This window comes from Ammospiza nelsoni, chromosome 10 (genome assembly GCF_027579445.1).
Source record: "Ammospiza nelsoni isolate bAmmNel1 chromosome 10, bAmmNel1.pri, whole genome shotgun sequence".
Classification (NCBI taxonomy): Eukaryota; Metazoa; Chordata; class Aves; order Passeriformes; family Passerellidae; genus Ammospiza; species Ammospiza nelsoni.
This window is the reverse complement of record NC_080642.1, coordinates 14,413,077-14,439,248: the sequence shown is the minus strand read 5'-3', so window position 1 is coordinate 14,439,248 and position 26,172 is coordinate 14,413,077. Positions and strand designations below refer to the sequence as shown.

The 26,172-nt window shown below is 40.7% G+C and overlaps 1 protein-coding gene across 1 annotated transcript in view; it reads right to left on the bottom strand.

Annotated features, from left to right (window-relative positions):
- Positions 1-12,783: 12,783 nt before the first annotated feature.
- SLC9A9 (solute carrier family 9 member A9) overlaps positions 12,784-26,172 on the bottom strand; it is a 174,835-nt gene continuing 161,446 nt past the window's right edge. Inside the window, exons 15-16 of the mRNA XM_059479635.1 lie at positions 15,732-15,837; positions 12,784-15,226 (exon numbers count right to left, since the gene is read on the bottom strand). Coding sequence (XP_059335618.1) covers positions 15,008-15,226; positions 15,732-15,837 — 325 coding nt within the window. The 3' untranslated portion in view covers positions 12,784-15,007. The remainder of the gene's footprint in view (positions 15,227-15,731; positions 15,838-26,172) is intronic.

Genomic DNA, 26,172 nt, shown 5'->3' with positions numbered 1-26,172 from the left:
TTTTTAAAATTTTTTTTTTTTTTAATTGAGATGCTGGCTACTGCAGTGGAAGTCTGCATGTGTGAATGATAATGACAAATGAATCAGGAAATGAATGGAGGAGAGCATGTCAGGAAATGGCAGTTAATATCAGCTGAAAATAAAATGAGCTGTGTACAGCACTTAACACAGCCAGGAATGAAAAGAACACAAGCAATATAGTTAATATGTCTTCTTTCATCATATTTAATTTTTTTCATGGGCCTGAAAGCCTGAAAATAAGCTGGAGGCAGCAGACTTTGTCTAATCCCCAAGCACCTCCCCCTTTTCCAGTGTAACTAGGGGAACCTGGCATTAGTCATCACTGCCGGTGATTGGGGAGCAGGAGGGATTTATGGCTGAGAAGTGAAGGGTTTAGAAGTCAGCCACAATTCTTCTAATCACAGCCACTGAACTGACTTTAATTAGAGAGTATTTGGTGTGTTGTTGGCAAGCTTTCCATCTATCATAAACAAAGACACTAAACTAACAGAAATACTTGCCAGCCCCTTACCTCCTACATGAAAACATTGAAAAGGCAAGTGGCAGAGACTCATCTGATAAAGAATTATTACTGGCAGGGATGGGAGAGCACTTATTGATCTGCTTCTTGTAGGCATGTCTATAGCTCAGATGGCTGTGTTAAGATGAAATAGCAGGTAGAGATATGAGGCTTAGTATCAGAAAGAAGGAATCTGCCTGCAATAATTATATGCATGGACAAAGAAGCTTTTAAAGCAAATCAAAGTGAAGCTTGGTCCAAATTCAACTCTATACTCTACTGAGGGCAGTAGTGTTACACCAAGGATGGATTTGTCTTTTAGGCCTTCACAAAGGGGAGGTTTTTGAGGCTGGTTAAAAGAATTGCCAATACAGTGGGTCTCAGGAGGAGGCATTCAGAGCAGTAAAAGCCCTGGCCTTTTTTTGCCAGGCAAGTACTGCAGCAGTGCAAATAGCTCTGTGTTCCCCTCAGTGCCACAGGGAGGGATCCTCCTTTTTGTGAAAGGGAAAGGCAGTGATGAGAGAGATGGCAGCCTACCTGCCTATAGCAGTAGTCATTAACATGAGAGGAAATAATCAGCCCTTTGTCTGGAGAGGTGGAAACAGCCAGCAGCCTTGCTGAACAAATGAATATGTTCAGTCAGGTTATGCACATTTCTGCTGGGGCAGGAAAAGGAAGCAGTTGTAAAGCAATTGCAAAGCTCATGTGGTAGTGCTATTCTGGTTTTTTTTGTGGTTCATAGTGCTTTCAACTCTGGCTTCTTTGTCCACAGCTAAAGAAAAGCAGTGCTGGACATCCCCAGACAAACAGCCTTCCAAAAAATGACTGTAAAATGATTTTGTTGATTCAGTGAGTGGTGATGTTTTTTTGTAATGACTCAGTCCTGTAGCACTAGGAGGCCAGGGGATAATGGTATCTGTCATTTATCTCAAGACTAATAATGAGCTCTTGATAACTTCTGACAGGGAAGGCGCCTGCTCATCTTTCTGAGAAAATGTAAGAGATGTATTCATGTGGAGAGTCAGCTGCTTCAGAAAGACAAAATAGGTTGTTCTAAATGAAATTTTTTGTCCATTGCTTGACACATGCCTGTAAAGGTGTAAGGGCTGAAAGTACCACTTCTCTGCTTAAAATTTTCACTCTAAAAAGTGGAAGTGAAGAGAGGCTTTCCTTGGCTCATGCTCCAGTCTCTTTCCCAGCTGAGGTGAACTTGGCTTGGGCTGTTTAAAAGAGCAGAAAAAGTAAACTCATTTTCTGGGAGAACATTAAAATCTTCAAGTTTCTGAAGGGTGTAAATGCCAAGAAGAAGGAGGCTTCATTTCCATAATGATGAGCAACATGCTGGGAGCAACAGATTGAAATTAAGGGAAAAAAAATTTAGGCTCTATATCATGAAATATTGTCTTTCAATGGAGCCTATGTGCCCCTGGCACATTCTGAGGAAGAGGCAGACCATGCCATTATCTGGCTCTTTTAAAAGTGGGAAAGCTGGAGCACTGATGCCCTGCTCCTGGCAGTAGCTGGTGTGGTATGATGGTCTGAGACCAGCATGTTCAGTGAGTCTGAGGTGATCATTGTGTTTGTGCCTCGTGCCTTGTGCTGGCAGGTGTGGCAGAGATTTGGGTCACTGCCATGCTCCCCAGCAGGAGGGATGCAGTGCTTTCCAAGCTTTGGGCATGTGTAGGCACTATGGCTTCAGATCTAAGAAACAGCCTGAAAAACTAATTGTGAAATAATTTATTTTCAATATGTTATATGTTTAAGTATATATTAAATATATTTTACGTTCCCTTTTGGCACTGGAGAACTGGAGTACCTAGAGGAGATCAGAAGACTGGCACTGGTGACCATGTGCACAGGCTTGTGGCAGAGAGAAGGAGACAGATGAAGGAAAGAGTCAAAACCAGAGTTGGGATAAAATACTCAAACTGTAATTCCCAGCCTTTCTGAACTTGAGGCAGAGATCCTTTAGGCCTTGGCTTCTGGCTAGGGTCTGTCCACTTCCAGAACTGGTAGCACAAAGCTCGTTCCTCTCAAAGTGTGACTGTTGTCTAGTGTGGAGAGTCTTTGCAAGAGAAACAAGAAGTAGGCTTTGCAATCTGCTCCCACCAGATGGGTCAGTTTCTGTGTTCAGCCTCAGCTCTCTGCTGCTCTGAATGTAAACCCACCATAATTCTGTCCATCTGAACACACATTCCCCAGCCCATCTGCACTTGTCATACAACAGGGGCAAAGCAACAGAATTTTGTTGGAGTAAATGAGACCCCTCAGTTATCTAATGGCTGCTGATTTGCACAGAATTGCTTCCAGCAAGCACAATTTGTTGCTTTGTTGATTAAGGCTAGGTGAATTCAAGCTGTCAATTTCCTCCTTAATATTTTGAGTGGGATGGGGTTAGAAGGAAATTCAAGTCCCACAGAACCACCACTCCCCCCTCTGAAGGCCAGGAAACAGAGCAGGAATGCATTTTATGGCATGTCTTCTGTCATAATGGTTCAGCCAGCAAGAAAACATCAGTGGATAAACCCAGTCTCAGAAATGTTCTCCTTTAACTGCTCTAACATCCCAGCTGTGTAACAGCAGTGCCTAAGTCCCCTGTCCTACTCCTTGGAGCACTGACCTTGAGTTCATCTTCTGCTTCAGCAGAGAAGACGATTGCAAAGGCTCCCAGAGCTCTGCCTCCCCGTGCTGCAGCATGTCTGAGTTCAGCTGAGGGCAGGCACTGCTTCCCTGGGGCTGGGTTGCTTGGCAGCCCTGGCAAAGGAGGCCAGACACATGACATGTCACAGGCACAGTGACATGTGGCTGGCACGCCTGTCCTGGTAAACTTTCTAAGCTACAGTCTCCAAAATATGGTGAAGAGGAGGCTCTGTTTATGCATCTGATCCCCAGGTGCAAAGGCAGGTGTGCTTTAGGGTGAAAGGCAGACAGGGTATTTTTGGTGTTATCCCCTTTAAGTTCAAAGTTCAGCTCAAAGATCAGTGAAATTATTTTGATGTTTGCCTTCTGAGTTTTTAAATTTCTGAAGTCAAGCTGGTCCCCATCCATCAAAAAACCCTGTAAAATATAAAAATGCAAACCAGGTTCCTAGTCAGAAGGATATATTCTCTCAGAAAAACTAATTGGCAGTGCATTAGAGAAATTGGCTGCAGTGTTCAGATGTATGCACTATTCCATTCTTCAGGTTGCTGTAAAACCCACTTTAGGTATTTGAATTCAAGCCGCTGATGCAAGACAGGAAAAAGCATCACAGAAAGGGAAACATTGACAGGGCAATGGCCACTGTGCGTGGCAGGCCCCTTTCTTAACACAGGAATACTCCCTGCTGGAACTGAATCCTCAGGATGGAGTTTTTACACATGATGGCAAAGCTGAAGCTGGGCTAATGCACAGATTAGGATTTCTGCAGGCAGATCTGAAGCTAAGATCCCACTGGGTCCCCATAACTTTCTCTTCTCTTAAGGTGACCCACACCTGTTTCGCTGACATCTGAGAATCAGGATGGTTAAAGTTGGGCATTGCAAGGGCTGTTGTGAGGGCTGCCAGCAGCGCCTGTGCCATCAGCACTGCAAATACAGTGGGAGGCATGAGGGAGCTGCCTGGGGCTCCCAGCTCTGGGCCTGCCAGGGTTTCCCAGGGCTGCAGCCTGTGAGTGCTGCTGCTCCTTGTGCAGCCCCCAGCCCTGGTGGCAGCCCTGTGCCTGCTCTGTGAGCCTTGGGATTGTCACTGTGACCTCCTCTCAAACTGAGTAACACCTCAAGTTTTAGTGTCCTAATTGCACTGAATCATTTTAAAAAATGGGGTAAAAAAAGGAACGTGAAAGTGATACTTCTCAGTTACTTTTGTGCATGCAGCTTTCACTTGAGCAATAACAAATTAGATTTTGTGGGGGGAAAAAAAGAGGGACTTCTCTGTTGATTGGTTTGAAAGCGATATTTTTAGTTTGTCCAAGAGAAACTTTGAAGAAAATTAAAATGTTTTCTTCTAAACCTAGAAGTCCTGATTTTTATACTCACAGAAGTGATTTTACTGGGGAAACGATTCATATACTTTGTCTCTTCAAAAGAGTTTTTTTTTGGTAAACTTTGTTAGAACATTCTTTTCTTCCCCAGAGCTTAAAAAAACACCACACCAAAATAACTCTTAAACCCCAACTTTGCAAACCCAGAGAATGTGCCAAGTTCTCCCAAATATATGATTCCTATTGTATAGGTTTCCTTTTGACATGAAGATATGTGACACTTGAAAATATCCTTTTTCCCTGTAAGAGGATAAAATGAATGTTTGCCAAATGGACAGCTTATATAAATGACTTATCATTTTATTTTTTAATAGAAATCTGTCAGCTATGTGCAGCTGGGTGTTTAATTCATAGTGAATAATTTATGCAAGAAATTTCTCTTTTATGTATTCATAAACTGGAGTTAAGCCTGAAATTAAGATTATGTTAAAAAAAGAATTTGACAGATGCTTTTGCTCGTGATCATATTAATAGGCAGTTGTCCTTCCTCTAACTAGTGTGAGTTTCCTGGCTTTGTCATCATGTTCCCATTTAAACCTCTGGGGGTTTTGAGGGCTTGTCATGGAAAAAGATGATTGCTGTGGGATGGAGCTTATTTGGGTGAAGCTGACGGGGAGCCAGGGAAGACAGGAAGTGAGCTGGTTTGAGAGGGCTGGAGTTCATGTGATAAATGACATTCTTTACTACCCTGTCCCTGGCTGGAGCAGAGAGATACTTCTCCTTTCTTATCTGGGAGGCCCTGTGCATGTCCTGCATCCCCAGAGGGGCTGTGGCTGTAGTACTTGGGCTGGGAGCAGCCTAAACCCACTGTTAGCTAAGATTGAAAAACACATGTTGGTGTTTTTATGATGGTTAATCCTAGGGGGGATAGAAATTTCTTCTATCTGAAATATTTCCTTCCCTTCTGTACTAGAATAAAAGCCTGAGATTTCTTATGAGGACAATAACCATTATTGTTTCATAACTGAAGTATTTTAAGATTTGCTTGTGAATTTGGGTATAGTATATGGACAAATAACATCACTCTATATTAATTTTTAATGCATAAAATTAATAATAAATGGGCAAGATTTTAACCCAAAAAATCAAAATTATTAATGTTAGACTTCTGTTCTATGGAACCTTTAATGAAATCAGCACAATACTGTACAGTCTTTGATTTTGATGCAAAGGTGCTTTTTTGTTGCAAAACATCTGGGTGGTATGTGGCCAGTTCTACAGTAAGTGCCCTGCCAAAACAAGAGATAATTTAACTATGCCTGGGTCACTCTGACATAACCTGTGGACAGCACTGCAGTGGAACAGCAAAAGTATGATTGTCCAAGAAGAAATAACTGTGGAAAATAAACCGTCAGTGAATGCCAAGGGTTCTTTGACTTTGTCCTGTCAGCTCTTGCACTGACTCTGCCAGTTTTCAGCACTGCTGAGACAAGAAAGAATGTTCTGTCTACAGAGGGGGACAAAAAGGGACATGGCTGGTTCTGAGGGCAGGAGGGTTTATGGCTGCCTTCAGAGGGCTGACCCTTCTCTTCCTGCACACACAGCACTTTTCCTGGCTCTTGGGGCAGAGCTGGCCCCTCTGTGGGTGACAGGCAGGAGAAGCAGGCCTGTGGAGGAGGACAGTTTGCCATCTTCAGGGAAGCATCAGCACAACACTGACAGCAGATACTGAGGACAAGTGCTGGGAATGAGGGATTTGTTTCTCCAGCCTCCAGGGGTGGTGGCTTCTTGTCAAACCAGTTCACCTGGGAGTCAAGTGTGGAAATGTGAGTCCCTGCAGGAGGAGAGTGGGAAGGGTGCATTTCTTGTCTGCCTGGAATGGCTGCTGTCCATGCAGGTGAGGGCAGGCTCCTGCTTCCTTGGGAGCTTGTGGAGCATCCTTTGAGGGTCCTTCACAGAGGTCTGCTTAGGGAAGCTCCAATGCCTCATCCCCAGCAGGTAGGCAACTGATACCTGTAATGTCTGGAAAACTGGGGCAGAGTTTGCTGAGGCATCATTTGTCAAGTAGGTGAAAATAGGTTGAAAAGTCAGGGATAAGGGCTGGAAGATGTGCTTTAAGGAAAGTAGAGATTCATGGATTGCCTTCATTGGACTGTGGTTTGAAGGCATTTAAAAAATGTTGTAGCTGTAACTTAGCTTGCTAATTATTCAGAGATTTTAAGTTCTAAGTAATAAAAAAAATCTCTGAGAACTGTGTGATGACAGGTGATGTATTAGTGAAATTGGCCAGTTTAATTAGAAAGTCCTTTAAGTCATCTTAGTTTCAAAGAGTTTGGGTCTCTGCTTCATAGTATGAAGATGTATGATGGTGAATTCACATAAACCAGGGAATTCTTTCTCTGTGGCAAAAAGTGAAAGCATTCAATCTTCAATCCTTAATTTATGCCTGAAGGAGAAACCTCAGAGATGTTATGAGTTATTTTCCCTGTATGCAGTATATTCCAGTATAAACTGCCGAGCTCATCTGTGTTTGTAGCTGCTTGTGAAGTGTATTTTCTTCATGTTTTCAGGATTTGGAAGAACAGATGGTGAAAGCTCTTCTAAATAAACCGAGTCCCAACCAAAGCTCTCTACATGCATAAATCCTGGATGCTAAAACCACAAAGAATGCAGGAACTTGGGGCACTGGTTCATGCAAACAACCTCTTATCTTCCCTGGCCTTGCACTATTGGGTCCTGAAGTTATACATTGTTGTATAGAAGTTTCAGAAAAAATCCCCATCAACCAAGGCTGTTCTGACCATGAGGCCAAATCATACAGAAGGCATATGCTGGAGCAGCCAAGGGAAAATAAGCTGCAGCACACTGGGCTTTCACAGAAATTGTGGCTCTACTGAGAATTCATGCAGGCTGTTTTACACCACCTTGGCTGGGAGGCTGGACAAAAGATGAGGTCATCATTCCTCAGGCTTAGTCTGGTCCACTCCAGGTAGCTTTCAAAAAAGAAAAAGGAAATAAAACAAACCTCAAACCAAATCCAGCACCAATGGTCTGAAGGGGGTCAGTCCTGTTTCAGTTGCTAATTTATTCCTTTCACAGAAGCTGAATCACCCTGTGATAAAATCAGTTTCATTCCTGGAATAGGGAGTTTATTGTGCCAATCAAAATAAGGTGTGTTTTATGCTGTATTTTTGTCTTGGAGGCTCTGCTGGGAGCAGTGTGTGTTTTGGCACTTCTATGGGCTAATTTCAGTGTGACTTTAGGGCTGTAATAGGTTTCAGCATGAGTTCTTTAGTATTCATCACTTGCAAAATTTTATTATTGCACACTAAGAGTGTCACTGCTTGTTCATTGAGGGTATTACATGAACAGAAAGGAATATTACAAATTACTTTTATAGCTGTATGTACAGAAGGTGGAGATTTCTGTGAAGTAGCCATAAGAATTCTATTCCTTGTGAAATTCAGCTGGAACACCTGCCTTTGGTTACAAACATGTGCCAATAGTGCTCCTTAGGTGTATGTGGGGTTTTTTAGGTGGAAGTTAATTTTTGGCAACTGTGGTTTACAGTTATCCTCCCAGAGCACCTGAACTACACTAAGAATTGGAGAATGTGCATCCATGTACCTTTTTACTGAAATTCTCTTCCAGTGTTTGAAAATCTCAGTTCAGGGATAGACCATTGCAGTTTTCCTGTGAACCAGGTCAGTGTGAAACCCTCTCAGATGATGGCATATAGGGGAGCTCATGCAGAGGGGGAGGATGCTCATTCTGAGCCAAATATAGGGAGTTTGAGGGCTCCTAACAGATCTCCATTACTGGTGTTTAGGCCTTCAAATAACAGGTGGTTGCAGACAGATTCTTGCTGTAAACAAAACAGTTAAGAAATAGAACAGCATTTTCTTATTTTTTCTGCATGGGCCTGATGGTTCATTCAGCAGAAACTGGAGTACTTGTCTCAAGTGTCCACTTCACATTAGCTTTCATCAGAAAAGGTGCTCCAGTCACTTCTCTAATCAGCAGTGGCAGCAGTACTCTGAGTACCAGCAGGAAAACGTGCCTGGACCGTGAAAGAGCAGGAGAGCAGCACCACATTCCTGCTCTGCCAGCTGGAAATGTCTGCTTGGTTTGCTGCAGCTCGACGTGAGCTCTCTCATGGCTGAGGGATTGTCCCTCCTGGAGCTGCCCAGGCTGTGGCAATCTGTGCAAATGGCAAAGAGGGTTTGGATTTAGGCTGTGTGTTGGGGCTCTCGCCTGTGTGCCAGCCTCTCCTGGGGCAGTGCAATCCTGTGTGCCCAAGCCAGGGAAGGCCCATCCTCACTGTGAGACAGAACCATGCAGGCAGAGTGCTCTTATGATGGTGCTGCCTGGCACTGGAAATTTCCTGTCAGCCTCACTGAGAATGGCTCCGCAGCTTTTCTTAAGGGTTTTTCCTCCTCTTGGTTCCTCTAGTTAAAAATACATGAGCTCTTGCTCTCAGCATCTGCAGTGATAGAGAAGTGCCTAAAGGATATTGCAATGTGTTTGAGACCCTGGTTTTCAGCACAATCACCACTTGGGGTAGAAGTTATATGTAGTTCATGCAATCCTGTATCATATTAGTTTCTTTTTGAAGAACTGTTTAAAATTGTGCTGGGTGTGGATATCATGCAGAGGGAGAATAGGACTTCATAATTCTGTTAGCTCAAGGGATGGGAAAAGTAATGTTTTCATCTTCTAGATAAACTAGAGAAGGTGTAAGACACAACTGGGTGAAGAAAATGAATTGCTAGTGAAGGAGGCAGAGATGAAATAAGAGGGCTGAAGAACTTATATCTTCAGTCATTTTTCCTTCTGCAAATATAAGGCTTGTGTTGTTTTTATTGCTTTCCAACAGTGCTGTTGGAGGATTGGCCTTTCAGCTTTGGTCCCTTTTCTTAATTTTCTTTAAGTTTGGTCAATTTTCAGCTGGTGGCTGTTCCTGCCTTTAAGTCTGTGGAATACCTAAGGTTTGCAATATAGTAGTGTCAGGGCTATCTATGGCTCAGTTTTAGGAGTGTTCTTTGAGATAATCCTTAGTTTCTGCTTAATTTGGGTTTTAGCCTGCAGTTGCTATGAATATCTTTCTGATCTTTTTCAATTTCAGTCTTCTTGGCACTGATTCTTTTCACCCTTCCTCCCCTTTTCCTTACTTCATAATTCATTTTTTTGTGTAGTTTTCTCTTTTATATTTTCATTTCCAGTCAGGCATACATTCTAAAGTTACTTTACCTCTGGTATAAGAAATCTCATTATGCTTATGGGATATTATCCTATTTCAATTCACTTATATATAACTTGTCCTAGACTTACATGATATCTAATATCATGGCAGAAGATTTTCTTTCAGTGTTTAGCTTGTTTGGGTGCAGGCTCCATCTAGTCTCATGTCCTTATTCAGTAAAGTACCCATACTTTTTTTAATGTCCATCTGCTTTTGTTGTAGCACACCAGAAGCAGACAGCTTTGTGGTAAATAATGGTGTAGAACAGTAGCTGGAAAATGCTCCTGGATATTGTCTACTGCTTCCTGCACCAGAATTTCAAGCTCTGCTGGGTTCTCAGAAGGATGATGTTAATTTGATGTGCTCAGATTTGGGAGCCTCTGAGGTCTGAAACAATATTTGTTCTTCCATACCTCAGATATGATATTTGTAGGGTAATAATGTTGACCAGTAACACTGAATTAGTTGGGGGAAAATGCAGCTTCTGCTCTGACACTGGTGGGGGGAAAAAGAGGTTTATTTGTAAGCAGAATCATTCCTGTTGCACATTGTGCAGCAGAGTTCCTGCAGCCCTTGCAGCCTCCCCTGGGGTGTGGAGGGAGCAGTGCCCAGAGCCAGGGGGCTGCTGTGGGCGGGAGCCAGTGTGATTGTGTACAGTGGGAAAGCTGGAAGGATTGCAATCCCAGTTTTCTACTTGGAAACATGAAGCCTGGGGGTTTTTCCTGTGTAATTCCATGGAAGTGTGAGGTGGTCTTGGCTGGAGGCTGTTCTAGCACTGCTGGGCCCATGCAGAGCCAAAGCTGGAGATGGACACCTGACACAGCATGGGGTAACTACAGCAAAGTCCCTTTTTCACAGAGGAAAGGCAAACCTGGGCCATAGATTGGCACCATGGGGCTGACTGAAATAGTTTCGCATTTTTAAAGATGTGCCAGGTTGTTTAGCAGGCAATTTTAAGACTGGAAGTGTGACTTGCACCATGAGGCTCTTGAAGGAATTTCACCTGGCTGATGCCCATTATTGCACTAGGCTGCCCTACTAGTTTAATCACTTAAAAGGCATGAATAAAGGGAGGGGTAATTACTATAGTGGCAAAGTTTTCTTTTGTGTTGTTCAGAAACTTGCACTCTGCTATGTGATCATGATGTAAAATTGTATAGGTTACCAAGAGCAAAAACCCCAAAACACCAATAAACCAGTATTCAAGGAAACATGTTTTGTCTAACTCTCCTGAACAGTAATATCTACCACAAAAACTAAGTGCTGAGCCTAAGGAAGGGTGAGGTTTCATCATCTGAAAACGGATAGGTTATGGGACCAAGGCTGTGAGATAAATTAATATTTGCTTAGAAAATTTGGGTCAACTGGAGAATTTTCAAGTTCTGAAATACAGTTTCTAAAATAAAATTTTGAAAAGTCCTTTACAGTTCACTACGCAGAACTCATGTCTGCTGGGATTATATTGCCAGAGATGAGCTTCCTTGTATTAAGTTATTTAAAATGCTCAGAAGTGCTTTGCTTTAAGATGCCAATAAAGGCTATTTTCTACTTTGCTAGAAGGAAGTAGGGGAAAACCAATTTTGTCTTTACAAGTATAGAATCACAAAACATACTGAGTTGGAAGTAGTATTTTCTAATCTCTGCAGTGGTTTTCAGGATGTTGTCTTGGTTCTCTGAAGTTTATAGTCAATATTTGTATCCTAGGAATTCCCAATCTCTGTGAAAACAAAGAATTTCAAAAGCACACATGCAGTGCTCATGTGCCTCTAAAATACAGATCTGAATATTGCTGCATTTGTGTTGTACCCAAACAGACACAGCACTCAGGGTGTTACAGGGCTCACATTTCCTGATGGCTGATAGCAAAATACAGAGGAAGAAAAGAAAGAGACCAGCTCAGCAAGGCACTTGAATAAATTGCCAGGTGAAAAAGTTGTGAGCTGCTCTCGGGGCTGCAATTAGTTTCCTGGCTGAGGTTATATGCAGGGTTCATCAGTTTGGAGATAGCCTTTATGTCCTTACTATTGAGAAGTTTAAGTTTTGAACACAGTACCATGAGTGTTGACTTCCAATGGTCCCTGTTTCCAGTGAGGTTACCAAATATTGCACTTCTCTGTGAAAGTTATCATAGCGATCTGATATTTTCAGTGGAGTGTCTTTTTGGACTGGCTCTGCTGTGTAGCCAGGATTTTTTCCACTGCTTTCAAACTTAGCAAAATGCTCTTCACAGTTCTGTATAAAATGCTAGTTATTACTTTTGAAGCTTGAAAGGTTTAGTAGTATTCCAGATTTCCACCTTGCCTCACATTTTGGCCTTCATTATGAATAGGTAGTTACTACATTTTTGACAATATATATTATGTTTCATTTTCCAGGCAGTGTTTTATTAGATTAAGTCAGATAGAAGGAATAGCTTCACATTTATGAGTGACTTGCACATTCAGTCAAACACTGTGTGATATTGAGTAGTTTAAATCTCCAGTGTATAAACTGTAAATTACATTAAAGACCTCTCTTAACATTGTTTAAACAGTCATGCAGAATTACTAGTTGTCAGTAATTTTTTCTTGAATACAAATATGTCATTTATTCTAATGTTGTAACTCTCTTGAGCTGTGTGTCACGAAAAGAGTATCTTAAAATAGGGAAATGGTGAGTGTAATGGACAATTGAGATTCTTATTGCCATTCAGCAGAAGCTTCAGGTTTGCTTGCAGCTCATATTGCTAATTTTCCTAAAAGCCAATGATACTTTGGTTGCTGAGCATGATCCCAGATGATAAATGCCCTTCCTGCTGGGACCACTGATTCAGCCTCTTTGGTAGTCTTAGCATAAAAATCTGACCTGTGAAATGTGAAGTATGGCTTGTCTGTCATAAGGGATGACTTTCTCTACCAAGTAAAGTAGCCCTTGAAGGCATAGGGCTGGAACAGTGTGAAAAGTATTTGTTGCAGACTTTTTTTATAAACAGAGAATTTCAGACCCCAGGGCTCTCCATTTATCATTGTACAAATGTGAGAAACCTGGACATAGGCACAATAAATAAATCCATCAGTAAGCCCTTGTACAGTATGCTGTAGGATGCATTTCAGAGTAGAATCTAAGAGCAGAATTATTGAAGAACTTGTCATTTCCAGTTCATGTTTTTCAGTTGTGAAAAACAGCTTTGCATCTTTGTTATGCTACAGCACTTTATTGAGTTCCAGTATAATCTAAGGACTGGAATCCAAGAAGCTTGGTAAGCCTGGTGGCACACCTCAGTACTTCCAGAGGCTGAAACCAGAAACTGGCTGCTGAAGTCAGGGTGGTGTTAGTACCTACCCCAAGAGCTTCTTGCTAGGTTGCCACATTTTCAGCTCACTCCAGTGTGTGCCTGCTTCTCCTTCCTCTGTTCTCTGCTGTCTCCCAGTACCTGGTGACAGAACCTTCCCTCCTTACCCATTCTTCATCCCTTCTTGCAAGCTGCTGCATGTCTTTTCCCAGCCCGGGCAGCTAAACAAAGGAAAGCATGGAGTTGGAAATTCAATAGTTCTAAGAACTTATCTTGAATAAGTTAAGTGAATAAGTTAATGCTTGAATATTATTTGTTTTAAACCACATGAGGATTAAGGCCCTTTGAAGATCCTTGATTAGAATTTAGGAAAAATGAAATGCCAGTTTAAGCTTCTGATTTTTTTGTAACAGCACACACAACTCCATTGTGTTCCAATTTATGATTTAAATGGTTGTTCTAGAGTCACATATAGCCAGAAACTAATTACACTGGAAAAGAATGACTAAAAATTGATTATATTTGTATTTTAGATTTTATTTGTGGCAAAATTAAGACCTATTCATCTTTAGGACTTATCAATAGAGACAGTTTGATTTTTTTTTTCTAGATAAATTTCTTCTTGCCTGGTATCTTTGTATACTAAGGATGATCTTCCTTAAAAGATTTTTCTTTAGTTTCCTTAAAAACTCTTGATGTTTTGACTTTCTTAGTAGGAACATCATCATGCATAGTTGAAACTTGTGCTGTGACAAAAGGCACATGCTCTAACAACAGAAGCCTGGCTCTGTCCCTGGTTTTGCACTGCTTAGCTCTGCTGTGTGCCAAAGCTATCTGTACTAATGCCTTACAGTGTTTGACAGCCAGCTGTATGTATGGCTGAGCAGTTGGTTATCCATTTACTGTCTTTATGCAGAACAATGAACACTTTGATACCTGTCTCTTGTGTGGTGTGTGGCTTTTTCCCTCCCCTCTTTTGTTTCTAACCACCACAGTCCTCATTTCTAGCATAACATTGAGTGCCCAGCATAAGAAGAGAGAAAGACAAATTTATCCTTGGAGCAGACAGTCTGAAGATATAATTGTTTTGCAGAAATATTTGATTAGAAACAACTCTCCTTAAACAGTAAAAACCAGAAACATTTTGGTTCTTAAATCAAAGTGTATGTTTAGAATTATCTTTCAAAACAAAAAACCCTTTTCCCCCATTTAAGCTTTGCATGTTGCCAAGCTGTAAGGACAAATGCCTTTTGGTATTACTACTGGCTTTAAACAGTGGTTGTGCCAATTCAGTGCTGCCATGAAGGGTGTTTGTTGCTGATTTCATACACCTCCATGTCTCCTACTATCAGTGTTCAGTTTGTGGCAGCGTAGAGAAACCCTCTGTGGACCAGGCTATAAGGTGCATTTAGAAAGAAAATATTTGGCTGGATGTCAGGACAAGTCTATACCATGGGCATGAGGCTTTATCTATGAAGACTGAGGTGCTGCAAAGCATGTTTTAAGCATTTTCACATCATGCACTCCTTGGACAAGGAATCTTCTGCTTTTTCCTTATAAAAGTAATAGCTACTGAGTAGTTATGTGTGGATCTTGTCAGGACCAGCTATAGAAAAGAGCTGTCATCATGTGAGCATGAACGTTAGGAAGCTGCTTCTCTCTATTCCAGCTTACTGAAGACTCCAAGCAATATTCCAAGGCCTGTGTACATGTGAGTGGCAGATACAGCCAAGTGCTGAGACAAAACATTACTGCAATGGGTTTACAGTGGGCTGGTACTGCCCGATGCCTTTATCCTAAAAACTGATACAGTCATAAAACCTGCATATGGTTGTAAATATATGGATATGATAGCAAACTCCTTTCCTGGGAGGAGCAGGCAGTTAGTTGCTGAAATCTAAATTTTTTTTTATTTTTGTGCTTAGTACACTTTTTTCCTGACTTCTTGTTTACATAACAGGATCTCTTGTTTCATTGTTTTCATCTTCTTTCTTGTGATTAACATTACACTGCTCATGCCAATGAATTCTGGGGTTGACCTGCAGTGTGTTGAAGCTGGAGTTTGTATCCTCCTAATCCTAGGTCTCCTTCCTGAATATCTTCCTTGCCTGTAGCCTGGGTGGAGGCTGTGCTGTCCTGTGCTGGCACTGCTATGTGAGCAGATGGTTCATAGTTTTCAGTCAATTCATCATTATTGATGATATAAACTGTGTCTCCATCCTTCAGTTGGTCCTGTATTGAAACAAAGAAAAAGATCTGTGGAAGAGAGGCTCTTGAGAGAGAGTTTTGTTAAAGCTTAAATGAACAAGAACTCTGATGCAATTTCACTTTCATTTTGTTTCATTACATGCTTATTTTCTCAGGTGTTCATTTACCATCTTATTGATTAAAGCCAATAGTTGCTTACCATGTTCTGCTCTCAAGCAGTGTTGAGAAACATAACCTACCCTTCAGATGTGTTAGATAATTTCAGTGCTTAAACATTGCTGATGGGTAGCCAATACTTTCAGCATCTGGATGAATTATTTAGAATATATCACTCACATTTGAAACTCACAGTATTTAGTGGCCATCCGTGAAAATGTACCTTGTTGTCTTCTTCACAACTGAAGAAATGGTGTAGTGCTTAGCATTAAAAGTGAAAAGTTTTAGAGAGGGGACTGTACTGAAGTGATCAATGCAAAGTGGCAGGTTTTGGCCAACACCTTGAAGACAAGGAACCAAGCTGGGTACTTACCCCGTATGCCCTGGGGCTGGTCAGAATCCTGGCCACAGGGTTGCACCATTCAGGCAATGTCGATGTGAGAGGCGGCCCAGCGTGGGTTAGGAGAGGCTTTAGATATCTGTGAGGTTTGTTAAAGGATATTTGCAATAGGCACAATGGTGGCAACATGCTGCTCTATTACACTAAGAAATTTAATTGTAAAGCACAAAAAAAATCTAACTAAACAGTAGTATATAAAATACTATCTCTTTATGTCCCCCCACCTCCCCATTACTGCATACGTTCACCTGTCATCAGTCTTGTTGAATGTTTTTCAGTAACAGGAAAAAAACAACCTGAAAACTCCCCCCAAACCCAAACCATCTGATGCTCAAAATCTGTCTTGAAAGGGTATCAGGATGGCTGAAGGGAACGTCATGGCATACATAATGCAGCAGGAGCTGAAACAGGAAGTGTACACTAGATTGTCTCCTGATCAAATTGCATAAAAAATATCACACTTGGAGCAAGACACAGAAGAGTAAACAGGACAATTTAAGATGCCATTTTATCAGCTAATTTATGTCAGAACAGTAGCAAATGTTTTCTTAAACACATATCTTTAGCCTTTTGTAAAATCAATATATTTCTTCAACAGACAAAATGTATTTCATCAAATATTAAATTCCTTTATCACTGGGAGTGTAAGTAAGTTGTTCTCTGTAATACCTGATCTTCAGCATTCAATGCATTTCTTTTCCACTTCATACATCAACTCTTCTCTACATAAAATTATGTAAGTTAGGAAGAGGCTTTATGCTATTGTCTCATACCTGCCTTTCCAATCTTTTTTCCAGAAGTGCTTTATTGAGATAAAAGAAAAACCTGCTCATCTTGAGCAATTACATCATCTGCATGTCTGTCAATAGCAACTCTCCCATGAGTCCTTCAAGTTGCCTTATCTTCTCTGCCACTTTTACTCACAAAGTAATTTTCAGTGTTCTTTGGGAAGCAGATCTGTCAGCTATTTTTGCTGCTAGGGAAAATTTACTTTATTGATTTGTCGTCCCACTTTCTCTCCCCTGCTCCTTCTCTTGCTTTCTGGCTTGTGCCATCTTCCCCAGTCTTTCTCCCTGCCTCCTTAAACAGGAAAGGAACAAATGTAATAATAGTGATTCAGGTTCTGCAGCAATATTGTAGAAATACTGAGGAAGGAACACTGAGTCTTGTGCCTATCCACACCAGTGCCTCTTTTTCTTTCATTGTTGGCTGTTTATGGTATCACTGCTTTACACACAAAGCACAAATTCTTTATCCTGAAGAGATGTAAAATATGCTTTTGATCTCAGTTAAAAATTGCAAGGCTAAAGAATTTTAGATGTCCTATATGTTGCAGACATGGAAATTGTTTTATAGTGGTGCTTTTACGTGCACATTTTGTATTTATTTTTAAAAGTTAAGCTGCTTTCCATTTATTTTTTAAATTTAAGTCAGAAGATTGGGTGGTTTTTTCACCCAAGGTCATATACCGAGTTTGTGTGAAAAATTAAGTCTATTTCAGAAAAGATGGTGAGATCTTAATATAAATTCTTATCAGAACCCTGATCAAGGTGAGAATCTCATGAGATCTAATTGTGTAGGGAAAGTTTAGATTTTTCTCACTTCTGTTAGAGTAAAATCAAGCCAAACAGTCTTTTCTGATCCATTCCCAATTTGATCTGAAACCTCCAAACTGCCAGGCTGTTAAGAGCTATTATTAAAAAGCAAAGTATGAAAGCCATTAATTAGAGTTGCTCTGTTTTCAGCACTTCAGAAAAACCTAATTAAAAGGCCAAAAATGGAAATACAAGCCTCATTCTAGGTTTTTAATCTTTGGAAATATTTGCTTTGTTATTACAAACAACCTGAATTGTTTGAACTGAGTTGTCAGACTGAGTGTAAGAAGTGCAGGCTTGTATAGGAAGTTATATTTGATTGTACTGAGTTCTGTCTGCTCTGTCCTTTCATTCTTTTCCAGAATAATTAATTGAAGATGAGTATTACTCTACCTTTCTTAATCCAGTGATGTCTGAGCTAGGCCTTAGTTGTAAGTAGCCTTATAATTTCCTAATGAGCACTTATCCCACTCTGTAAAAATGAGTCCTGTTCTGCCCATGGCAGCACAGAGCCTTGACCACACGGAGCAGGAGGGGCTGTGTGCTGAGGCAGACCATCTGCCCAGCCACCACAGCAATCTGCAGTCCCTTGAGCCACTACTACTTTTAGCGTAAACTTTTGTCTGGTGTGTTTCACTGGCTGGTGTTTCTGTATGTGGATATTCTGAAGTTGAGTGATTACTCCATTTTGCAACAGGTTCTCTAAATCCCCTTCATTTTGCATTTGCTCTGACACATTCATTGTGTGCTGTCCGTGCTTCTGCTCTGAAGCCTCTTGAGATGCAGTTTAAAGTGAATGCAATTTTCTTGTGCTTGTTGTGTTGATTCTGCAATAAATTATTTATCTTTGTTCCTTATTTAACTAGTTATTATTCAGCCCACTCAAGGAACTTAAATTGCACTGGCCTATTTTTCATTGTTTTAATAACCTATGCCATAAATGTTTCCTCTTTATAGTTGACACAGTTGCTTTATAGTATTACAGACATAATCACATCGTTTAGGGCAGCATAAAAGAGGAAGAAAAATCAGTGTGTGCAGTGCTGGCATTTCAAAAGCATATCAGATGTGGGTCCTACAGCATTTTAAGGCTGGCAAGAAGCCTTATCACACTCCAGCTGCTCTGGTTGCATCTCCAGGGAGATGTAATTTAAATAGTGTAATAGGAAAAGGTAGATGTTGCACTAAGGCTGCTTTAAAAATTTGGAAAAATGAAGTGCAAGCCTCTTGGCATAACTGGGAAATTACAGTCAGACCAAATTGGTGCCTGCCCCATTCAGGGATGGGAGAAGAGAGCAGGGCAGAGCTGCTTTGCACTCCCTGGGCACACAGCCCACCCCAGGGCTGTGCCACAGCGCTGCCTGAATTAAAGAATGACATCAATATTGGAAAGGTGGCAACTGCTGAGCTCTGAAACTGGATTAAGGGTGCCAGTGTAGGCATGTGCAGAGGATTTTAATCCATGTGTGATGCAGGAATGTTACCATGCCCTGCTTTTATAATCAAATACCCATTTTCCCATTGATCTTTGGCTTCCACTCTCAGTTCACATACCCAGAAATGTTTACCCTGGTTTGCCTCATTGCTGTTTGAAACTGCCCAGGCAGTTTCAGTCTTGCCAGGCGCAGTTCTCCCTTTCTGTCTCACAGAAACCAGGCTCAATATCTAAATCTGTTTCCGCAGTCCTGGTTCAGCTTCTGTCTGTTCTGAATTTGACTGATCTGATGTCCTCTTTACTCGAAGTGCAATGTATTTAAAAATAATCTCATGAAGATTTATCAGGAATCACACCATGGAATTGTGCTTTTTTTTTTTTTTTAGCATTGTCTGAAACAAATATCTATTATTGAAATCTTCCTCCTGTGTAGCTCCTGCTTCACAAAGACACAGGTAACCTGAAAGAACATTTTTAAGTGAGAAGTCCCAGGTAAATTTGAGGAGAAATGCTACTGCCATCAGCCATATTGCAGAATGTTTAGCTTTTCCATCATACAGAAAAACTGAAGGTGTAAAGAGAAGTTGTGACTTAGTATTAGGATGCACAATCAGAACTTAAAAATTTCTGTGGCCACACTTTAATTGACATGTTCTGTCAGATTTTGAGGATGCTGGTGAAAATCACTATTTTTGTTAAAAAAGGATTACTGTGTTCAAATAGAGAAAGATATTCTGCCAGAAATGTTGTGGCTGTTTAGACTTGGACTTCAGAGTTCACTTTCCTTTTGTTGGAGGAGCAGAATCCTGGCCCAGTCCTAATCCTAGCTCTGCTGTGAAAAATATCCTAGTAAGAGAGAAATAACTTGCTAGGGGGGACACCTGCCCCCCAATAAACCAAACACAACCACACAGAATATCAAACCCAAGCACCCCACCCACCCCCTCAGCAAAGCAGCAGCTGTGGTCCAGGTGGAAATACATGTGGCAGCTCTGGAAAATCCTGCATTTGGCCCCAAAGGTGGTTTGCCTTTTGCCCCATCACATAATGGGGGCTCTGTAACTGCAGGCAGACCCATCTTCCCAAAGGAAAATATGCTCACACTTTATTTACTATTAAAAAGCACCAAAGTATAGGAATTCTTGTGCTGCTAATCAAAATTACATAGAATATTTTTTCAGAGGATGTTTTCCTATATCAGACTGCTATAAGAGCACAATTGTTGCATATGTTGTTTGGTATTCTTCTGCTAGGTGCTATATTTCTGCTGCAGGCATGAATCTCTAGAAGTCAATGTCACCACACCCCAAATTCATCCTTTGTGCGATGTTTTTAAGATTTCTTGAGCTTTTTGTTTTAGTGTCCTTTTGGTGAATATTTTGGAGTCTCAATTTGTAGATTACTTATGAGTTTTTAATACTACTTTTTGTTGTGTTTATGAAGAAATATAATTAAGAAAGGTATGAAAGTAAAGATGTCACTTCCAGTTTTTCAATCTATTTTCTGTGATAAAGAGAAATCACATTTTGCTCTTTGTTAGAGTTCAGTTTGTGCGTGGGTTTTATTTAAAGGATGATTTGGTATAAATTACATATTAGCCTAAAGAGCAAACGTTTCCATTTTGGTGGTGTTTGACAGGGAGCAGGCAAACCATGGAACTTTTCTCTGGCTGAGCTGTGCTCGTGGCTGGCTCCTGCCAGCAGCTGACTGAGATTGTTGGGGTGCTGCAGAGCACAGCCTGTGTGCAGGACTGAGCTGGGGAGGCACAGAGACATCACCAGCTCTGCCGGGCATGTGCAGCAGATGACAAATCTGCCCCAGAGGAGGAGAGGGGTTTTAGGGGAGCTCTCCTCCTGGCTCTTGCCAGAGAGGATGCTCTACATGCTCTTGTGTACCATGGCAGTTGTAGAGGATGGGGATGGTTGGACAATTGAGTAACGGTTATTGTGGATGTAATTGTTAGAATAACAGATGTGTGTTTGAAAAACCCGTGAGATCTGTGGTGATTTAACATGTAAAGATAAATTAATCTGCACTGTGGAGAAAGCTGAGGAGGAATCACTGAATCTGGTATAAATTACATTTTAACTTATAGCTGTTACTAGCAAATTCTGTTTTAGTTCTTTGTAACTTTTTAAAATCTGTTCAAGGAGTGGTTAAAAAAAATTTAAAAGTCTGCTACTGTTGTAACTTAAAATACTAAACAATTGAGGATAAAAGGAATAATACTGTAGCTCTGCAAAGTCAAATCATCAGGTCTCTTTTTTTTTTTTTTAAAGATTCATTCTTTCTGTCTTTCTCATGTCTGAAAACAGGGAGAGGAATGAAAATCAGTATTAATCAGATCTGGTTCAGTCTGTATTTATGGGAAAGTCTGTCTGACTTAATTCTTAGGGTCTGACATTATATCTGGAATTTAACTCTGGCTTTTTTGCAGAATAGGGCTAAAAATTTGCTGCTTTCAACCTTGAAACTGGAAGCATTGCAGAGATGTGGGCAACATGGAGGAAGTCAGTGGAACTGATCTTAGTCACATCTTTTTATCTATAAGTAGCTGCAGACTGAGAAGTGGCTTGTTCTCTTATGTGTGCTGAGTAAAGTGTCTGGAGTATTTGCAGACCACAGTCTCAGCTGACAGCTCCCTGAGGCAGAGCAGAAAATCAAGACACCTTACTCAAGTTATTTGAAGTCTATTATATCCTGAATATAACGCCTCCACGTAAGTAAAAATCAGAGACCTAAATGGAAACCTGCTTATATAACTGATGAGTGGTAATGCAGCTACTCTTGAAAGTGGAAGGATAGAGCATGCAAAGGGTGGAAGAATACTCATATAAGATTAAAAAAGAATATATGAAGAGACAAATTAACATTAGAAGGAAGTTTGGAAAATGCAGGCTACGCAAGGCAGATAAAGAATAGAAGAAAGACTTTCCCTGGCATCAGTTGTATAGTAACAAGAAAATGTTACTTGTCTTTTTTTGTCTTCTTCTGACCAAAAACTAGCAACTGCCCCTCAAAATAGCCTTCCAACCCTCCCCAAACAAAACAAGCACTACCACCCCCACCACAAAAAATGAAAACCTCAAACAAATGAAAAATACCAAAAAACTTACAACCAACTAAACAGCACCACCAGAGATGCATAAGAGTCAGCTCCACACAGCAAATAGGTGAGGCTGCTGCGCAAATCACATTGGTGTTCAGGATATGCACAGGACTTTTCTGAAAAATGTGTGTGATGTTAAGTTGGCATCATTGGTATCCCCCTATTTTCAGACATCTTTTAGCAGGTTATCAGGCAGACATCTAACCTGCCAGTCTTACTTTTTCATCAGCAAAGAGAAACGGCCAAATCCAAGACTAACTCCAGCGCTGAAAGGAGTCATTCATAATTGGAATGAATTGAGATTAGGATGAGTTTCTTTCCCTTTCTGGACTGTAAACAGTTTAAACAATTCAATTAGATGTAGATGCCCAATAATTAAGTAAAACTTGGTGAAATGAATTTCACTTCAGAACATGAGGATATAGAATTCCTAAGGCAAAATATAAGAAATCAAACACAATGTTCTCCATACCAAGGAAACTAGGAGTGTATAAAAGACATCCATTTTCATAATAAGAAAGCACTACATTAAATACATCTAGAAGAAAAAGATAAAAACCATATAAATTCTGTGTAATAAGTATGGCACCAAACCCAGCAAAACTGTAAATGTTTAGCTAGTGAGAACCTGAGTGAACATGGGATTCATAAAAAGAAATCTGACCTTGGAAAATTTAAAAGGATTTCCTGGCATGTTTTAAGGCATAGAAATTTCTCAGGACATTCCAAAACTGCTCTGCCTGTACCTTGGCAATAGGGTTTATTTTCCTACAGAAGAGGAATTTCTGCATTTGGTACATTTAACATGATTACAGAATGGGAGATACCATTGGTATGAGTAAGAATAATTATTGCATTAGAAAGGATGAACTCTGTTGTGACCTGGCTGTGCACAGGACCTTAAAGCCTTAGGAAGTCTCTGGTGCCAGCTGCCTCAGGTGAGATCACTTTGAAGCTCTTCACTTGAAGTACAGCTTTTGTATAAAACACTTGAACCCTGGTGCTGGCAGAGGGAACTAATTTAGGAGCACAGGCAAGTTAGCAGGGCTTTCTGCACTCTGCGTGGAAGATTGCTTCATGAGATTGTCCTTGGCATCACCATCTGGCAGAGAAGTATTCCAGAAAGCAGATGTGTGAAGAATGTAAACTGGCAGTGGTTGCACCCCTTGCTAATGACAGTTTAATACCAGTGGCACCACAAATCCAATCATTTGCAGACTGCAGAGAGAATAAACCTTAAAAATTAAGTGCAGTGAAGTATAAGTACAAATTGTTTTTGATCAAGTAAATTGCTTCAATATCACAGAGGGGAAGAGAGAAAGTCTGATTTAAATAAAGTGAAAGCTTTCAGAAACCTTTCATCAATAAATTATGTCAGGTAAAATGAATCTGCACCAAGACAGCTCCTGAGGAGATAGCAGTGGTTGTAGTGTCTCTACCCTGTAAAAGGAGAACCTTGGGAGCAGGAGGATGATGGAAGTAGAGGGTAACAAGAGAATAATCTGAGCAAGAGTTTCCAAACCAATGGGCAGCATTCTGCTCAAACTAAAATACTGCAGTGAAAGCAAAGCAAGGAAATGGCTGCTAGAAGTCTGTGAGTACAGCTGGACTAATAGCCTTGCTATGGGCCTCTGGTGATGGAGAGCTAAAGCAAATGCACCAAAATTATGTGTAAAGTAGAAAAAGAATTATTTGGCATTTTTCAGGAAGTCAGATGAGATATTTAATCAAATACATGAGATATAGCAGAATTATGACAGTTAAAATAGTTCACAGATCTGTGGAGAGGGTTTTTGAGAAATCTCCAGCTTCTGCATTGCCACAAGTCAAAGAATGCTCTCAGAGTTTAAAAGGTACAACTTGAAAGGAGAATACAATCCCTTGTGAGAAAAATCCTGTAAAGAACTTCTTTTCTTGCAGAATTTAATAGAAGGACAAGCAACAAATGTGGAAGAAGGCTTGGAGGAACAATATCTCCTTTATTCTGATGCTTGCTTGTTTTTGTAAAGATAAAAAAAAATAGAAACAAAAGTGACCGTTCACTATATATTTTAGAAAAGAAAGTCTGTATAAAGATAATAGAATCTCTCTTTCTTTGTCAGAAGACTGGTATAAAGAATAAAAAATGAGATTGGTGTCATGTCTGAGGGGAACAGTAGATCCAAGGAAAAGGAAAATTCTGAGAAAGTCTCCAAAAAGCTGTTTATTACAGTGGTGAGGATAGACTGGAGTGCTACTCTCTTAGTCCAGTATGAGTGTACAAACAGAACTTGTAGTCAGGGCTGTGTGTGCCCCTGTGGAATGCAAAAGCAGCATCCCAACATGAGCTGTGCTGGGTGAAGCCCTTGAGCGAGCTGACAGCACCTGCACAGCTTACAGTGTGCTCATGGAAATGTAGCATTGCTTGTTGTGGGACTGTGAGAAACCAGGCTCCTTCCAGACATGGAAGTAGATTCAAAAGCTGTGTGGCAAGATCAGGACATGGTTAGCATTTTGCAGAAGTGTATTTTACTCAGTAGCATGCTGTACCTCTGGGCAGATTGGTAATGACTAAGAAGTGCTGGGACTGGCTTAAAATAAGCAGTCCTTACATCTCCCTGTGCTGAGAGCAGAACAACTTTTGTAAAGTCCTGCTAATACAAGACTTTATTTTAATACATCCTCTGAAAATCTCTACTCCTGTGAGCAGATTGGTCCAAGGGCTGCATTCAGATTCTCCAGCAGATTTTTCCAATGTGTAACCCCTGTTATAGGCACAAGTAGCTGGTTGGGTGAAGTTGAAACTCTCCAATAGGCTTCTGAAGAAAGCACATTAAGAAGGGGAGGGCTCTGTGTTGAAGATGTGAAGACACATTGCCCAGGAATAGGTTTTGCTGTGATCCAAAGAAAGCAGCCTTCTGGCAAGCCAGATCTTTGCTGTTGTAAGGATATTTTAATACAGAGAAAGCCCTCACAAAATATTGTTCCCTAAGAGATATGGAAATTCTAGTGCAAAGAACAAATGAGGATAATTAATTATGGCTCATATCTAAGAATAAAATAGGTTAGTGACCATGGAAAGAAATATGAGGTATTTATTCCAATATTAGTTTAAAATTCTGAATACATGAACCAGAATACTTTATGAACAGTGCCAGATTAAAATAACAGAGGATACATATTAAGAGATCAAATTACCTTTTGATCAGCAGTGATCAATGTAAATCAGAAATAGGAAAAGCCAGATCTTCAGCCAGGGTGGCTCATCTCCCTGCTCCTGTCCCTCATTAGTCTTGGGGCAGGACAATTGTCTTGAGAGGGCCTGAGGTTTCCTGTGAGCCCGTGAATGCTGGCACGCTGTGAGTGGGGACAGTGGGATGTGATGGGCAAAGCTGGACAAACGTGGGGCAGGATGTGGCTGGGGACAAGACAGATTTCTGCAAGTGTGAAAAGTGACTTCTGTGGTTGGCATCAGTCCCTTGTGTTGATTGCCAGTACACTGCACACACACACACTGGTGCTGCCCCTGACACAAATACAGGCTGTGATAGAGGTGGGGAAAAGTACAGTACAGCGTGAATGAGCATGAGGTTTTCTCATTCTGTGTTTGATCACAGGGAGGAAGTCACTTGTCAGGGTTTCAGTCATGAGCTGCTCCTAATACAAAAGCCACCAATATCATGCATGAGCAGGTGTAGCTATTCTATGAACATGATTTGGTTAAGAAAGACATTTATTGAGATCACTGTTTTTCTTTCCCATCTTTGACAAGTCCTGTGATAACTCCTAATCTAGAGTGGATACCAAAACTTTGAGTTTGCCACTCAGATTTCACTCTTGTAACTTGTTTTGGTTCCAGACTCTTTCATAGTAGTTCTTGGTCCACTCTCGGGTAAGCTGATTAGTCAGGGATTTGAACTAAATTTCTGCAAGACGTTAGATTATGATTTATAATAGAAATATCTTTGATTTCTCAGTAGGAAATAATTCAGGGTTTAGATGCCAGACACTTCAATGAAAAGTCAAAGTTTTTCCAAGGGCTTTTTTCATTCAGTTGAAAGCTGAGTTTTCAGTTGAAAAAAAATTTGACCATCACATTTAATACAGCTTTGTCTGACTTATGGTAGTAGTCAAGGACAGAGATTTGTAAATATTTTGGATTGAGGATGGCTGTGTATGTCTGACCTCAGTACCAAACAAAGTCTTTGAACCACTTTTGAAGGAAAAGGGTAGTTCAAGGACATGGAGTTACATGGAAAATTGGATAGAATGCGATGTGTTTTTAACAAAAGCCAA